The sequence below is a fragment of the Schistocerca serialis genome, chromosome 12 (assembly GCF_023864345.2).
Source record: "Schistocerca serialis cubense isolate TAMUIC-IGC-003099 chromosome 12, iqSchSeri2.2, whole genome shotgun sequence".
Taxonomy (NCBI): Eukaryota; Metazoa; Arthropoda; class Insecta; order Orthoptera; family Acrididae; genus Schistocerca; species Schistocerca serialis.
In genome coordinates this window covers 114,694,397-114,712,044 of record NC_064649.1, presented here as the reverse complement: position 1 = coordinate 114,712,044, position 17,648 = coordinate 114,694,397, and the positions used below count along the sequence as shown (strand labels likewise).

Here is a 17,648-nt window from a genome sequence, read left to right as displayed (position 1 = left end):
AATCATATGAATTTATAACAAACTTCTACTTCTGTAATTCAGAAAGCTGCACATTGGCTCAAAAATAAAAGCTCATCTGGTTTTAATGCTACTTACAATACAATACTAAAGATTTGTTACCCATATAATAAAAGCCTGACTTTATCTGAAATATGTAATGCATTATAAACTCAACGCTTTTTTTCAGAGGGACTGAAATATAACGTTGTCAAAATCCTATTTAACAAAGGTGATAAGATAGATTTGAATAACTGCCATTCCCTTTCACTGCTGACATCATTTTCCAAACTTTTTAAGAAGGTGATGTATTCTAGAACAGTATCTACCCTGAGCAACAATATTATCGTCAGCGAGTCACACTTTGGTTTTAAGGAGAGTTGTTGTACTGTGAACACCGTTTACATGTTCACTCGCCAAATAATACTACAATTAAACAATAAAATACCGCCAGTTGGTATTTTGTATGACCTATTGTGTGCCTGAATCACAGTATTCTCTTAGACGATTTAATGTTTTGTGGGACTGATAGTATAGCAATAGAATGGACACTGTCATATCTAGCCAAAAGATTGCAGAAAGTTGTAGTTAGTAAATCAACTAATACAGTCTAGGAACATTAACCTGACTAGGGGCTAATCACATATGGGCTATCCAAGGCTGATTCTTAGGTCTACTATTGTTCCTCACGTACCCAAACGATCTTCCATCTAATATACAACAACGGGGATCAGTTCTTTTGGCAGATGACCGCTGTGTCGCAATCGATCCAATCATATGTACAGAAGCAGAAGAAATAATAAACAATGTTCTTAAAAGTATTATTGAATGGTTTTCTGTGAATGGTCTCACTCTTAATTTTAAAAAGACCCAACAGATTCTGTTCTGCAAATCTATGGGTACTACACCAATAAGAAGTGTAACTCTTGGTGAGGAAACTTCAAAATTCTTAGGTGTCCATATTGATGAGAGTTTAAATTGGAAAAAACACATTTTGGAACTCCTAAAACAACTTAGGTCAGCCACTTTTATACTTAGAACCAATGAAAATCTTGGGGAGAGGCAAATCAGCAAGTGTATGTACATGCTTTGTATATTTTCATTCAATAACGTCATATGAAATATTGTTCTGGGGTAACTCATTTTTAAGAAAGAAAGGGTTCACTACTCAAAAACGTGCTGTAAAAATAATATATGCTGCTCGTCCACGACCATCTTGTAGACGTTTGATTAAGGAGTTGAGAAGTCTAACTACTGCTTCACACTATATGTATTCCCTCATGAAGTTTGTTGTAAAGAACCCACTACAGTTAAAATGGACGATCATGTACATTATTACAATACCAGAAGGAAAATGACCTTCATTACTCCACAGTAAGGTTGTCATCAGCACAAAAAAGGAGTGCACAATGCAGCAACTAAAATATTTCATCACTTACTCAGTTATACAAAATTTCTGACACAGAGCAAAGTGAAATTTGAAAACAAACTTGAAAACTATTTTCACTCTATAGAAGAATTTCTGTTACTGTAATGTGTAATAGGTTGTGGAAATTACTAACGCCATCTTACATTAAAAAACGCTTGTAGAGGTTCAGCATTTAACCATATTTACAAATTAATTTGAGATATGAATGTCATTCCACATCATGCAAAATGATCCATGCAACATGAAACTAACTAACCAACCTAGGGCAGCATGCGTACGATCCTGGTCTGATGAACACTCAGGCACCCCATTGCGTTTATACTAGCCTGCTAAATCACTCGGTCTTAAAATGGTTCAAATGGCTCTGAGCACTATGGGACTTAACTTCTAAGGTCATCAGTCCCCTAGAACTTAGAACTGCTTAAACCTAACTAACCTAAGGACATCACACACATCCATGCCCGATGCAGGATTCGAACCTGCGAGCGTAGAGGCCGCGCGATTGCAGACTGTAGCGCCTAGGACCGCTCGGCCATCCAAGTCGGCCGCTGGATCTTAATCTCACATAAAATGTCTGGAGTTATATGGAATATAATAAATCATCCAGTCTTAATCCCATAGAAATTGTCTGTGACTCTGTGGAACAGTAGCAATGAACATACCTCAATTTGGTATTTTTTGGGACCTATCACCAGCGAATGGTCTCAGCCGGAAATGGCATCCCATGAAATCCTTGTCGAATCGCTTCCGCACCGAAATGAAGTCCAATCATGGCATGAGGCAGTGTTACACGTTACTAGCTTGTTGTCGGCTGGTGATGGCAGATATTTTTGTAGGCTGTGGTAAGTTACTCATCAACTTCTCTGCTTTCGTTGAGGCAGTAACAATGGCTCACCACATTCCTCTATAGAATATTTCGCACCACACAGCACTTTTTGGAAGCCATGGGTTTTTGGGTTTGCTTGCAGGTGTCACAGCTGCTACCAGACACGTTCGCAGCGAATCGCAACCTGTCAGCGGTGGACCTGAGTGACAACCAGCTGGACGGACTGCCCGCTGAACTGTTCAGACACAACGCGCTGCTCACCCAGCTGAAGCTATCCGGGAACCACATCGAGGCGCTGCACGTGGACACCTTCAAGGCCAACAGGCTGCTGCAGGAGGTAGGTTGTCATCACCATTAGGCATTACAACCAGTCATATAAAGAAAGCAGTATTTACACTATGTGGTCAAAAGTATCATGACACTCCTGAAAACATACGTTTTTCATATTAGGTGCATTTAACTTGATTTGGTGCTTTAAACCTGGCAAGGAGATAAAGGACCCCAAAAGCTAAAGACCAGTGTCACTTCTATGCCATCTCTATAAGTTACTGAAGCAGATGATTCTCAACTGGGTGGCAGAAACTGTAGATGGAAAGCTCATAAAGGAACAAGCCGGTTTAAGACCAGGAAGATCTTGTTGTGGGCAAATACTTAATCTGACGCAACATATAGAAGATGGGTTTGAAAAAAAAATTAATAACTGGAGCAGCTTTCATAGATCTTACTGCTGCATACGACACGGTAAACCACAGAAAGCTATTGCGCAAATTATATCACCTCACAGGGGACTGTAGGTTGACGGTGGTTATTCGTAGTCTTCTGCAGAATCGAAGATTTTATGTCTCCCTAAATGGCAAGAACAGTGGATGGCGACTGCAGAACAATGGCTTACCACAAGGACGTGTACTTTTCTCCCATCCTTTATAATGTGTACACTAATGACCAACCTATACCTCAAGATGCAAGACTGTTCGTATATGCTGATGACACAGCTGTGGTGGTCCAGGGGTCCAATTTTGATGCAACATCTGGAAATCTCTCTAGAGCGTTTGAAGAACTGGCTCGATACTACGACGCCAATCACCTCAAGCCAAACCCTGACAAGACCCAAGTATGTGCTTTCCACCTGCGCAATAGAGATGCTGGAGTTGAGCTCGACGTTACATGGCAAGGTAAGAAGCTAAAGCACTGTCCAACACCTAAATACCTTGGGGGTTGTACTCGACAGAACGCTTTCCTTCAAGCAGCATTGCCAAAACACCAAGGCTAAAGTCTGCTCCAGGAATAGCATCATCTGCAGGCTGACAAACTATGAATGGGGAGCTCAACCATCACCACTTGCTCTGTGTGTTTCTGCAGCAGACTATGCAGCGCCAGTATGGGAAGCATCTGCACATGCTAAACAGGTTGATGTAAGTGTAAATGAGACAATGCGAATTGTTACAGGCTGTCTCAGACCCACACCAACGGGTAATTTGTACCTACTTGCTGGAATTGCCCCATCCAAGATCAGAAGGCAGGTGGCAGCAGACGCTGAGAGAACAAAGAAAGAAACAGATTCTCGACACCCACTGAATGGGCAGGCCACTCAGGCTCGGAGGCTTAAAGTCTTGAAATAGCTTTATTGCAAGAACCAAGATCCTTGACGGTTCACAGGAAGATAATAGAGTCCGTAAATGGGAGAATGAACAAACCGCACTGCAGATAATACCAAAAGAGCAAATGGCACCTGGAAACAAACTTCCTTACACAGTGTGGAGAACACTAAATAGGCTGAGGGCTGGTGTACCCAGATGCAAAACTAATCTGTGCAAGTGGGGACTGCTGACTGAGGATGACGACGTTCTTTGCGGATGCGGAGAGGTACAAGACGAGGCACATCTGCTCATGTGCCGACTACTGCCGGAGCCCTGCAGTTTTAGTGACCTGCTACAAGCCAACGACAAAGCCGTAGCGGTAGCTAAATACTGGAAAAATAAAATTTTATCTGGACACGGAAAAGTAAAAAAGGTACTAGGTTCATTGACCTGCCACCTACTGCTAGCGACGTCAGAATGATTAGACATCGTGACAGGGCAGAATGGAGCGCTCTGCGGAACTCACGGACTTCCAACGTGGTCAAGTGATTGGGTGTCACTTGTGTCATAAGTCTGTACGCGAGATTTCCACACTCCTAAACATCCCAGGGTCCACTGTTTCCGATGTGAAATTGAAGAAGAAACGTGAAGGAAAACGTACAGCACAAAAGCGCACAGGCCGACTTCGTCTCTTGACTGACAGAGACCCCCGACAGTGGAAGAGCGTCGTGATGTGTAACAGGTAGACATCTATCCAGACCACCACACAGGAATTACAAACTGCATCGGGATCCATTGCAAGTACTACGACAGTTAGGTAGGAGATGGGAAGACTCGGATTTCATGGTCGAGCGGCTCCTCATAAGCCTCACATCACGCCGGTAATTGGCAAACGACGCATCGCTTGGTGTAAGAAACTTAACCTTGGACGATTGAACAGTGGAAAAACGGTGTGTGGAGTGACGAATCACGCTACAAATCGGGCGAACCGATGGCAGGGTGTGGGTATGGCGAATGCCTGGTGAACGTCATTTGCCAGCGTGTGTAGTGCCAACAGTAAAATTCGGATGCGGTGGTGTTATGGTGTGGTCGTGTTTTTCATGGGGAGGTCTTGCACTTGTTGTTTTGCGTGGCACTATCACAGCACGGGCGTACACTGATGTTCTAAGCACCTTCTTGCTTCCCACTGTTGAAGAGCAATTTAGGGATGGCGATTGCATCTTTCAACACGATCGAGCACGTTTTCATAATGCACGGTCTGTCGTGGAGTGGTTGCACGACATTAACATCCCTGTAATGGACTGGCCTCCACAGAGCCCTGACCTGAATCCTATAGAGCAACATTGGGATGTTTTGGAACGCCGATTTCGTACCAGGCCTCACCGATGAACATCGATACCTCTCCTCAGTGCAGCACTCCGTGAAGAATGGGCTGCCATACCCCAAGAAACGTTCCAGCACCTGATTGAACGTATGCCTACGAGAAAAGCAGTTGTCGTCAAGGCTAAGGGTGGGCCAGCAAAGATGGCTCTGAGCACTATGGGACTTAACATCTGAGGTCATCAGTCCCCTAGAACTTAGAACTACTTAAACCTAACTAACCTAAGAACATCACACACATCCATGCCCGAGGCAGCATTTGAACCTGCGAGCGTAGCGGTCGCGCGGTTCTAGACTGTAGCGCCTAGAACCGTTCGGCCACTCCAGCTGGCGGTGGGCCAACATCAAATTGAATTCCAGCATTACCAATGGAGGGCCCCACGAACTTGTAAGTCATTTTCAGCCAGGTCTCCGGATACTTTTGATCAGATAGTGTATATATGGTTTTAGGTTTCCGAAGAGCTCTTCACTCAATATCACATCTAAATCTACTACATTCACTGATGTCGCGAAACACTATGATCACAGCCCACTGGTAGTTTAAATGTCACCTGCTGGGTTTATGGGCATCTGAAATAGTAAGGAAGAGATACAAGCAGAGCAGAGACAAATTGGGGAATCATTCCCACGATGATACTGGTTACGGTTAAGCAAATCAGCTGACATAATCGAAAGTTTCGAAGATGGCTGTGTGGTCAGCGATCCATTACAAAGTAAAATTAAAGCAATAACAGTGCTCGGCCGCAAAACAGGAGTCTTTTGACCTACGTTTCGGCATTGCTGTGAGTGCCTTCATCAGAAGTAAAATACTCAAACTAGCATGATACATATAAAAGTAAAAATCAAGCCAGTTACAAAATTTTTAAAACAGAATCCATAGAAGGCAAGCCACTATGGGGTGTTCACACGCGTCGAGCTACGGCAGCATCAGTCTGTTATTCTAAACTACGATACAAAGTTCCTTCGGACATGGATGCATGGATGCCAGCGAATTTCAAGTAAAATGTCTCCCCTGTAAGGGGATATACAGGGTGGTCCATGGACGACATCATACAAATGTGTCCGGCCCGTTCGCCAGATAGTTACGTTATTTATGGAAACGAGAAGTGTTCAGACACATGTGAAACGTCAACCACGACGTGCAACAAATGATGATGCCCAAGTAGGCGTTTTAGCTGCTGTCGCGGCTAATCCGCACATCAGTAGCAGACAAATTGCGCGAAAATCGGGAATCTCAAAAACGTCCGTGTTGAGAATGCTACATCAACATCGATTGCATCCGCGCCATATTTCTATGCACCAGGAATTACATGGCGACGACTTTGAACGTCGTGTACAGTTCTGCCACTGGGCACAAGAGAAATTACGGCACGACGACAGATTTTTTGCACACGTTCTTTTTAGCGACGAAGCGTCATTCACCAACAGCGGTAACGTAAACCGGCATAATATGCACTATTGGGCAACGGAAAATCCACCATGGCTACGACAAGTGGAACATCAGCGACCTTGGCGGGTTAATGTATGGTGCGGCATTGTGGGAGGAAGGATCATTGGCCCCCGTTTTATCGATGGCAATCTAAATGATGCAATGTACGCTGATTTCCTACGTAATGTTCTACCGATGTTACTACGAGATGTTTCACTGCATGACAGAATGGCGATGTACTTCCAACATGATGGATGTCCGGCACATAGCTCGCGTGCAGTTGAAGCGGTACTGAATAGCATATTTCATGACAGGTGGATTGGTCGTCGAAGCACCATACCCTGGCCTGCATGTTCACCGTATGTGACGTCCCTAGATTTCTTTCTGTGTGGAAAGTTGAAGGATATTTGCTGTCGTGATCCATCGGCAACGACCGAGAACCTGCGTCAGCGCATTGTCAATGCATGTGCGAACATTACGGAAGGCGAACTACTTGCTGTTGAGAGGAATGTCGTTACACGTATTGTCAAATGCACTGAGGTTGACGGACATCATTTTGAGCATTTATTGCATTGATGTGGTATTTACTGGTAATCGTGTTGTAACGGCATGCGTTCTCAGAAAGGATAAGTTCACAAAGGTACATGTATCACATTGGAGCAACCGAAATAAAATGTTCAAACGTACCTACGTTCTGTATTTTAATTTAGAAAACCTACCTGTTACCAACTGTTCGTCTAAAATTGGGAGCCACATGTTTGTGACTATTACAGCGCCATCTGTCACAAAACGAAAAAAGTGGTCCAACTAAAACATTCATATTTCTTTACGTACTACACGAAGATGTAATAAAAAATTGGGATTCCTATTTCAAAAAACGTTGTTGATATCCATTTGACGTATGGCAGCGCCATCTAGTGGGCCAACCATAGCGCCATCTGGTTTCCCCCTTTAAGCTAGACAAGTTTCGTTCTTTATAGTTTTTTCGTTTGACGCTTATTTCGTGAGATATTTGGCTCGGCCACTACCAATGGACCACCCTGTATATAATGGATGCACGAGCGCAGGTTGTAGAGTCGTGGTTCACGAGAAATGGAACTTTGGATATGACAGTGGGTCGCGCTCGGATAGTCAAACGGTAAGGTGACCGCTGCCGATAAGCGGCAGATATGGGTTTGGGTCCCGGTGGGACACAAATTTTCATTGTCCTGATTCCATTATATAGCTGATGGTTGTCCATAAGCATCCTTGTAATTCTTTCCAGGCCACAATTAATTCTTCTGACCTCGCGTGTCCTTGAACTCGAGGAGGGATAAAAGTGCTTTCCCACACTTTGTATATAAATGTCTTTAGCAGGTAACCTCCCATTCCAAAGGAACCCGCAAATTTGTGTATTAGTTTATAAATAAAAGTTTCACTTGATTTTCTTAAATTTTGCAATAAATAATAATTTCCGCTCATTTAATTTTTTTCTTACACTAACTAACAATACTCCAGTACCCAAGTATCCCACTAGTTACGTAAGAATATTGAATATTTTTGTCTCTTTTTCTTCAGCGGACGACTCCAGTCGATATTTATTGCTGAAAGTTTTTCAGGCATTTCTTTTTGGTACGTTAGGAGCGTCTGCCCGACTTCTGTAGTAGTGTGGGGTGGAAATTGTTTCTTGCAGGAGCTAAAAGGTACTTGTCAGATCAATCCGTTGTGCAACTCGTCAACATAATACCCACACACTGACAGCCACATGACGCAATTTTGGCCTTATATGTGTCGATGCCATTAACAATTTATCGGCACCTAAGGCGGACCCTGTGCCTACTAGGCAACAGGACACATGCTGAACCGAGCTGACTAAAATGCTAATCATTTCTGGAGAACATACTAATGTACATGTCCTGTGAATATGAATGTCTTGTCAGTAGTCGTCCAAGGTGTTCTGTTTTTCTCATTTTTTCAAATTTGAGTGTAGAGCCTTCGGCCTTGCCGAAATGGTAACACCGGTTCTCGTCAAGTCACCGAAGTTAAGCGCTGTCGGGCTGGGCTGGCAGGGGGATAGGAAAACAATTAAAATCGCTCAAAAGAGGAAAGGCCGCTGGACCTGATGGGACACCAGTTCGATTTTACACAGTGTACGCGAAGGAACTTGGCCCCCTTCTTGCAGCGGTGTACCGTAGGTCTCTAGAAGAGCGTAGCGTTCCAAAGAATTGGAAAAGGGCACAGGTCATCCCCGTTTTCAAGAAGGGACGTCGAACAGATTTGCAGAACTATAGACCTATATCTCTAACGTCGATCAGTTGTAGCATTTTGGAACACGTATTCTGTTAGAGTATAATGACTTTTCTGGAGACTTGAAATCTATTCTGTAGGAATCAGTATGGGTTTCGAAAAAGACGGTCGTGTGAAACCCAGCTCGCGCTATTCGTCCACGAGACTCAAAGGGCCACAGACACGGGTTCCCAGGTAGTTGCCTTATTTATTGACTTCCGCAAGGCGTTAGATACAGTTCCCCACAGTCATTCAATGAACAAAGTAAGAGCATATGGACTATCGGAACAATTGTGTGATTGGATTGAAGAGTTCCTTGATAACAGAACGCAGCATGTCATTGTCAATGGAGAGAAGTTTTCCGAAGTAAGAGTGATATCAGGTGTGCCGCAGGGGAGTGTCGTAGGACCGTTGCTATTCACAATATTCATAAATGACCTTGTGGATAACATCGGAAGTTCACTGAGGCTTTTTGCGGATGATGCTGTAGTATATCGAGACGCTGTAACGATGGTAAATTATACTGAAATACAGGAGAATCTGCAATGAATTGACGCATGTTGCAGGGAATGGGAATTGAATCTCAATGTAGACAAGTGTAATGTGCTGCGAATACATAGAAAGAAAGATCCCTTATCATTTAGCTACTATATAGCAGGTCAGAAACTGGAAGCAGTTAATTCCATAAATTATCTGGGGGTACGCATTAGGAGTGATTTAAAATGGAATGATCGTATAAAATTTATCGTCGGTAAAGCAGATGCCAGACTGAGATTCATTGGAAGAATCCTAAGGAAATGAAATCCGAAAACAAATGAAGTGGGTTACAGTACACTTGTTCGCCCACTGCTTGAATACTGCTCACCAGTGTGGGATGGGTACCAGATAGGGTTGATATAAGAGGTAGAGAAGATCCAACGGAGAGCAGCGCGCTTCGTTACAGGATCATTTAGTAATCGCGAAAGCGTTACGGAAATGACAGATAAACTCCAGTGAAAGAATCTGCGAGAGAGACGCTCAGTAGCTCGGCACGAGCTTTTGTTGAAGTTTCGAGAACTTATCTCCACCGAGGAGTCAAGCAGAATATTTCTCCCTCCTACGTATATCCCGCGAAGAGACCATGAGGATAAAATCAGAGAGATTAGAGCCCACACATAGGCATACCGACGATCTTTCTTCCCACGAAAAATAAGAGACTGGAATATAAGGGAGAACCGATAGAGGTACTCAAACTACCCTCCACCACACACCGTCAGGTGGCCTGTGGATTATGAATGTAGATGTAGATGTGGGACCGACCGGCCGCCGTGTCATCCACAGCCCACTGGCGTCACTGGATGCGGATATGGAGGGGCTCTCCCAGCCCTATGTCAGTTTCCGAGACCGGAGCCGCTATTTCTCAATCAAGTAGATCCTCAGTTTGCCTCACAAGGGCTGAGTGCGGCCCGCACTGTATTTATATGTGGAGCCTCAATGTTACACTGTGTGTGAACAGAAGTTGATCTGTGGACTGCCGTAACTACAGGTACGAGTAACTGGGACTGACACCGGCACCGCCGCTGTTCCAGCTGGATCTTTCGGACAATCCACTGCTGGAGCTTCCAGCGGGTCTCCTCCAGCACTGCCCACACCTGCGCTCGCTGAACTTCTCCAGGACGCGCGTCTCGGCACTGCACCGCACGGCGTTCTCCAGGAACGCTGCCCTGGAGTCGCTGGACCTCTCCAGCAACAGCCTCCAGGCGCTCCCTGCGGCGCTGCTGCCCAACCACGGCCGCCTCTCCAGGCTGGACCTGTCCAGCAACCAGCTCCGCTCCATCCCGGAGAAGCTCTTCAGCGCCACGGGCGGTCTGCGACTTCTCAACCTCAGCCACAACGGTGGGTCGCTCGCGTATCGCTGCACTGGTTCCATGGTTCGCACAGTGGCCTTTGTCAAAAATAAACGTAACGCATTCCACATATTTAGGGGAAGCACATTCCTTTGATTACTCGACCGCCGACATCCGTTAAATATCTGGTAGTGTGCGTATGGCCGGCCGGTATGGCCATGCGGTTCTAGGCGCTTCTGTCCGGAACCGAGCGACCGCTACGGTCGCAGGTTCGAATACTGCCTCGGGCATGGGTGTGTGTGATGTCCTTAGGTTAGTTAGGTTTAAGTAGTTCTAAGTTCTAGGGGACTGATGACCTCAGATGTTAAGTCCCATAGTGCTCAGAGCCAAGTATGCGTATGGAGTTATGTAATACGAAACGGCCACACAGAAATAATCGCAGATGAGGCAGATGACAGACTGAAATTTATTGGAGGAATCCTCAGTAAATGTAGTCAGCCCATGAAAGAGGTAGCTTCCAAAACACATCTCATCTGTGACCGATACTTGCGTACTGATTCCCTGTCTGCGACGACTATCTGGTGGAAATGATAGAAGAAGCGCGGAAGGTACAAAGAAGAACAGCCTGTTTCGTTATAGGTTTGTGTAGAAAGTATAGTTACTTGCTTCTCGCCAGAAAAATTGTTGCTTTCTCTACGTTCCTCGCCACTGATGTAACGGGCGTTCTCGTGACGATTCTTTGCTCATCGTAAGAATAAACCTGATGTATCAAACACAAAGACGATGATTGGTCAGAAGCCGCAGCACACGTACGCTGGTGTTGTTACGCTCTTCGAAATAGGTCCTACACTTACGAATTAGATGTCTTATTACCAAGCTTTGTTAAATGAAACTTATAAGAGATTCTAATGTACTGTCAACATACAACGTTTTTCTTGAACACGCTTTAGCTACGTAACATTTTTCAGAAATTTACAGAAAAAAATCGGCTTTCAAATTTTTCGAGGAGCTGTATTTAATATACACTCATGCTCATAAATTAAGGACAATTGCAGAATGGGGTGCCACACAACGTGGCACAACACAAAACTGGCGCTAATAGCATAGGCACATACGAAACAAACACAACACAAATTTGTAAGTCCACGGTATTGCCATAACTTTTGAAAATCGTCCCGAAACACATGTGCTACAAAACGCCACTGTTTCTTGCGCATGTACCCCGACATCAATGTGGGATATGATCACCGTGCACACGTACACAGCCCGCACAACGGGTTGGCATACTCTGGATCAGGTGGTCGAGCAGCTGCTGGGGTATAGCCTCCCATTCTTGCACCAGTGCCTCTCCGAGCTCTTGAATTGTCCTGGGAGTTTGAAGACGTGCAGCGATACGTCGACCGAGAGCATCCCAGACGTGCTCGATGGTGTCTGGAGAACAGTCACGCCACTCCATTCGCCTGATATCTTCTGTTTCACGGTACTCCTCCACGATGGCAGCTCGGTGCAGCCGTGCGTTATCATCCATCAGGAGGAAGGTGGGACCCACTGCACCCCTGAAAAGGCGGACATACTGGTGCAAAATGACGTCCCGATACACCTGACCTGTTACAGTTCCTTTCTCAAAGACATGCAGGGGTGTACCTGCACCAATCATAATCCCACCCCACACCATCAAACCACGACCTCCATACGGGTCCCTGTCAAGGATGTGAAGGGGTTGGCATCTGGTTCCTGATTCACGCCAGATGAAAATCCGGCGGGAATCGCTGTTTAGACTATACCTGGACTCGTCCGTGACCATAACCTGGGTCCACTGTTCCAATGGCCATGTACTGTGTTCTCGACACCAGGCTTTACGGGCTCCCCTGTGACCAGGGGTCAGTGGAATGCACCTTGCAGGTCACCAGGCGAATAAACCGTGTCTGATCAGTCGCCTGTAGACTGTTGTCTGGAGACAACTGTTCCAGTGGCTGCGGTAAGATCTGGAGCAAGGCTACCTGCAGTACACCGTGGCTGTCTGCAGGCACTGATGGTGAGATATCGGTCCTATTGTGGTGTTGCACTCCGGGGACGTCCCGTACTGTAGCCCCTGGACACGTTTCCTGTCTCCTGGAATCGCTGCCATAATCTTGAGATCAGACTTTGTCGCACACAGAGGGCTCGTGCTACGACCTGCTGTGTTTGACCAGCCTCCAGTTGACCCCTCATAACGTCATCAATATGTATTCTTTAAGCCATTTTCAACACAGAGTCACCATTAGCACGTCTGCAAACTTACTCGTTGCACCGTACTCTGATATGTACCAACACACCTCTGCGTATGTGGACTGCTACCAGCACCATCGTGCGACGACCGTAGGTGAAATGCCCCGCATGGTCATACCCCGAGGCGATTTAAACCCGCAAACCGCCCACCAGAACGTTTTTTCACCATACATCAGCATTATCCTTAATTTATGACCATGAGTGTAGTTGAGATACAAATGCATGTTGGCTATACAGTATATAGCGGAACTGATAGTGCAGTAGGTTCATAATCTGATTCAATTTATGGATCAAGCCCCACGTTGGTCATTATTTTTTCTTTCCATTTGTGATACCTAAATCTCGTAACTGTACAATTCATCATCATTTTCTATGAAAAAATGCACGTCTTCTTGTTTCTAATTACTAGAACCAGGATTATATGCATCACAAAAAACATAAATTTGCATGCAAATATGCATGAAAAATGCTTAAAATCGCATGAAAAGTGTCGAAATATGCAAGATCAAATAATTAAAAAACATAGTAGTTATTGTATGCATTATTTCTCAAAGTCGAACCTCTGCATATCAGTTGCGAGGAAGAGCGCCGGCCACGCGAAAAATCGGTACATTCAGAGCGCTGATACGATTTTCTGATTACTTTCTGGTAGAGGTGAGGAATGGGGCCTTTCTGCGATTATTTTATAAAAATTTGTAAAATGGGGACGAATACCGTGTTTCAAGAATTGTTCCTTCTTTGCTATTGTTGTCGGTAACAAGCGGATGCGATGTGAATAGCAGCGAAACAATCGATATACACAGGACCAACTTCGAGATATATCGCACCCAGAAGGGTACGCTAAAAAACTCCGTAATATCTCATTTAAAAGATAACATACAATCATGAATTTTTTTGAACAGCCTTAATTTTAATTAATACTATTGGACCACAGCATCATTTACAAAAGTGGTTCAAATGGCTCTGAGCCCTATGGGACAACTTCTGAGGTCATCAGTCCCCTAGAACTTAGAACTACTTAAACCTAACTAACCTAAGGACATCACATACATCCATGCCCGAGGCAGGATTAGAACCTGCGACCATAGCGGTCGCACGGTTCCAGACTGTAGCGCCTAGAACCGCTCGGCCACTCCGGCCGGCTGTAGTGATATGTTCATCTTGTCTACAGCTGTGTTTTTTCTACAGTATTATAATATCTCGAGGTTGTACCGTGTGTATGGCAGGAAAACTCGCCGGACACGGAGGGTTTTGTTTTCATCCGCAGATCGGTCCGTGCAGAAACTGGAAGCGGGGTGACTCTTGGTAACCCCTCGGACTGGGGCTCCCACCCTCACGGGAGAAAGTTCACCCTGTAAAATACTGCCGGGCATTAAGACGAAACGGCCCTTAATTGCACCGGAAATTACTCTCTCGCTGCGGAAAATGGACTCTGGGCCGGCGAGGACGCTTCCCGACGCCTGCCATTTCCTTAATTTCCGCGACTTTTCCCCTGCCCTCGCCGTTACTGCGCGGAGGATTATGCGCCGGTCGTCGAGACTCGCTCAATCTTCTCGTGCAGGCCGTGCGTCGGGGCTGCCCCCAGGGAAAGCTAGGCGCGTGTTCCCAATCCAGGGGAATTAAAGGAGCTAGTTATGATAGAAGTAAAAAACAGGAGAATTTAAAAAAAAACAGCTGATTGATTATAAATGATAAATAAAGTAGCAAACAAATAATGTTTAGGTGTTTCCTGAAGTATTCATTAGTCATCAAATGGAGGAAGAATGAAGAGACGCCGGCCGCTGTGGCCGAGCGGTTCTAGGCGCTTCAGTCCGGAACCGCGCTGCTGCTACACTCGCAGGTTCGAATCCTGCCTCGGGCATGGATGTGTGTGGTGTCCCTAGCCTAGTTAGGTTTAAGTAGTGCTACGTCAGGGGACTGATGTCCTCAGACGTTAAGTCTCATTGTCCTTAGAGCCATTTGAACCATCTGAACGAAGAGACATAGCAATTTTTACAACAGGAACCAAGAAGGTAAGCGAGTATGCAATATCGAAATAGGTACGAATTCGGTGCGAATGCATCGTTTCACAGTGGTATAAGCTACTAAAATTTTCTGGGGCTTCCAAACGTGTCGATAGCTTGAGGGGAGGTTCTGGTCGAGACCGACGAAAAATGTATTTTTTTCTTTTTCTTGCATAATTTTTACTCCTGAAATATATAGATTGTGGCTGCAAAAGGTATTTCTGATTGTGAAAGTATTTTAGAAGTTGCAGCGTGCTGAATGGAGTCGTTCGCCGACCAAAATATACTACTGGCCATTAAAATTGCTACACCAAGAAGAAATGCAGGTGATAAACAGGTATTCATTGGAAAAATGTATTATACTAGAACTTTCATGTGATTACATTTTCACGCAATTTGGATGCATAGATCCTGAGAAATCAGTACCCAGAACAACCACCTCTGGCCGTAATAACGGCCTAGGTACACCTGGGCATTGAGTCAAACAGAGCTTGGATGGCGTGTACAGGTACAGCTGCGCATGCAGCTCCAACACGATACCACAGTTCATGAAAGGTAGTGACTGGCGTATTGTAACTAGCCAGTTGCTCGGCCACCATTGACCAGACGTTTTCAGTTGGTGAGAGATCTGGAGAATGTGCTGGCCACGGCAGGAGTCGAACATTTTCTGTATCCAGAAAGGCCTGTACAGGACCTGCAACATCCGGTCGTGCATTATCCTGCTGAAATGAAGCGTTTCGCAGGGGTCGAATGAAGGGTTGAGCCACGGATCGTAACACATCTGAAATGTAGCGTCCACTGTTAAAAGTGCCGTCAATGCGAACAAGAGGTGACCGAGACGTGTAACCAATGGCACCCCATACCATCACGCCGGGTGATACGCCAGTATGGTGATGACGAATAGACGCTCCCAACGTGCGTTCACCGCGATGTCGCCAAACACGGATGCGACCATCGTGATGCTGTAAACAGAACCTGGATTCATCCGAAAAAGTGACGTTTTGCCATTCGTGCACCCAGGTTCGTCGTCGAGTACACCATCGCAGGCGCTCCTGTCTGTGATGTAGAGTCAAGGGTAACCGCAGCCACGGTCTCCGAGCTGATAGTCCGTGCTGCTGCAAACGTGTCGAACTGTTCGTGCAGACGGTTGTTGTCTTGCAAACGTCCCCATCTGTTGACTCAGGGATCGAGACGTGGCTGCAAGATCCGTTACAGCCATGCGGATAAGATGCCTGCCATCTCGACTGCTAGTGATACGAGGCCGTTGGGATCCAGCACGGCGTTCCCTATTACCCTCCTGAACCCCCCAATTCCATATTCTGCTAACAGTCATTGTATCACGACCAACGCGAGCAGCAATGTCGCGATACAAAAATTGCGAAGAGAAATGTGTGATTTGTGAAAAACTTTCCGTGTATTGTGATGACAAGTGTATCGTGTGTTATATAATCGCTAATGTTGTGGAAAAAAGAAGCATAAATGCAGTAAACTCTGTTAATGAAGCCATGTGCTCAGCGTCCACTTCGTTACAAGATCGAACATGTGCAACTAAGGAACTGATAGAAATTAATTACTGCTATTGCAATATGTGTTTAAAGGTGTTTCGTGCATTAAATGCAGGACTGTTTATCATTACAGCTGTACTAATGTTAGCGAAAAGCAAAAAATCTGGCTATGTCGAAGATGCTGTAAACAAGGAAAAGGTCAAACGTTTAACAGTAAAGACGAAGTTATCTCGATGATATTCGACGAGTTTTAACTTCTTAAACATCAATATGATGCATTACTGGAAAAATACCTACAAAGTGAACCTGGAATACGTAACACTCGCACTCTTCTTTCTAATTGAAAACAAAATGCAGTAACTAATAGTCCTGCAGTGCACAATTTGAAACCAGCAATCGTTAGCATCAATATGCCGCCAGAAAACAATACTGCTGCAAAAAAAGGCACAACAGAACGGAGTGGAACGTCCATCAACTGCACGAAAACAGTTACTGGCAGTCAAATGATTCAGATCAAGCATAAAACCAATATACTGCTGTTATCTGATAGTCATGGGCATGGGTGTGCATCACCCTTAAATACATCTTTCAATTACAGCACGTCAGCAGTAGTAAAACCAAAAGCATGCTTTGAAAATGTTGTCAGAGAAGCAGTCGAACTCTCCAAGGGCTTCACTTCGGTCGACTTAGTGGGAGTTATTGGAGGTTTTAATGACAGTAACAGAAGCACAGCAGTTTTTAAAACGAGTGTACAAAGATGAATTTCAAGAATGCGTCATACTAGGCTGCTACTGTGTACAATCCCATACAGATATGACAAGCCAGGAAACAACCATATGGTGTACAATCTTAACTGTATTACAATGGACCTGGCATCTCCATGTACAAACGTCACTGTAATCGACTTGAACCAACTTCTACATAGAGAAGACTACACAAAACATGGGATGCATGTCAACGCAAAAGGAAAACAGAAAGTGTGCGAAACAATCGCTACTTCTGCTAGGTGCACACGGAGGGCAACATTGACAAAGGTAGTTTTTTCCTCTTGAATTGCAGATATCATGCAATCGCGTTAACGTAATGCAGCATCCCTGGTCCATAACATTATCGCTGTCACTACAACACTCTGCCATCGCCACT

The 17,648-nt window shown here is 45.0% G+C and overlaps 2 protein-coding genes across 2 annotated transcripts in view; both read left to right on the top strand.

Annotated features, from left to right (window-relative positions):
• Positions 1 to 17,648, top strand: part of LOC126428110 (uncharacterized) — a 78,775-nt gene that overhangs the window by 30,354 nt on the left and 30,773 nt on the right. The window contains exons 2-3 of the mRNA XM_050090014.1: positions 2,395 to 2,589; positions 10,472 to 10,778. The gene's annotated coding sequence lies outside the window, so the exon portion shown is untranslated. The remainder of the gene's footprint in view (positions 1 to 2,394; positions 2,590 to 10,471; positions 10,779 to 17,648) is intronic.
• The window catches only part of LOC126427980 (platelet glycoprotein V-like), a 34,170-nt gene continuing 18,892 nt past the window's right edge, over positions 2,371 to 17,648 (top strand). Inside the window, exons 1-2 of the mRNA XM_050089865.1 lie at positions 2,371 to 2,589; positions 10,472 to 10,778. Coding sequence (XP_049945822.1) covers positions 2,371 to 2,589; positions 10,472 to 10,778 — 526 coding nt within the window. The remainder of the gene's footprint in view (positions 2,590 to 10,471; positions 10,779 to 17,648) is intronic.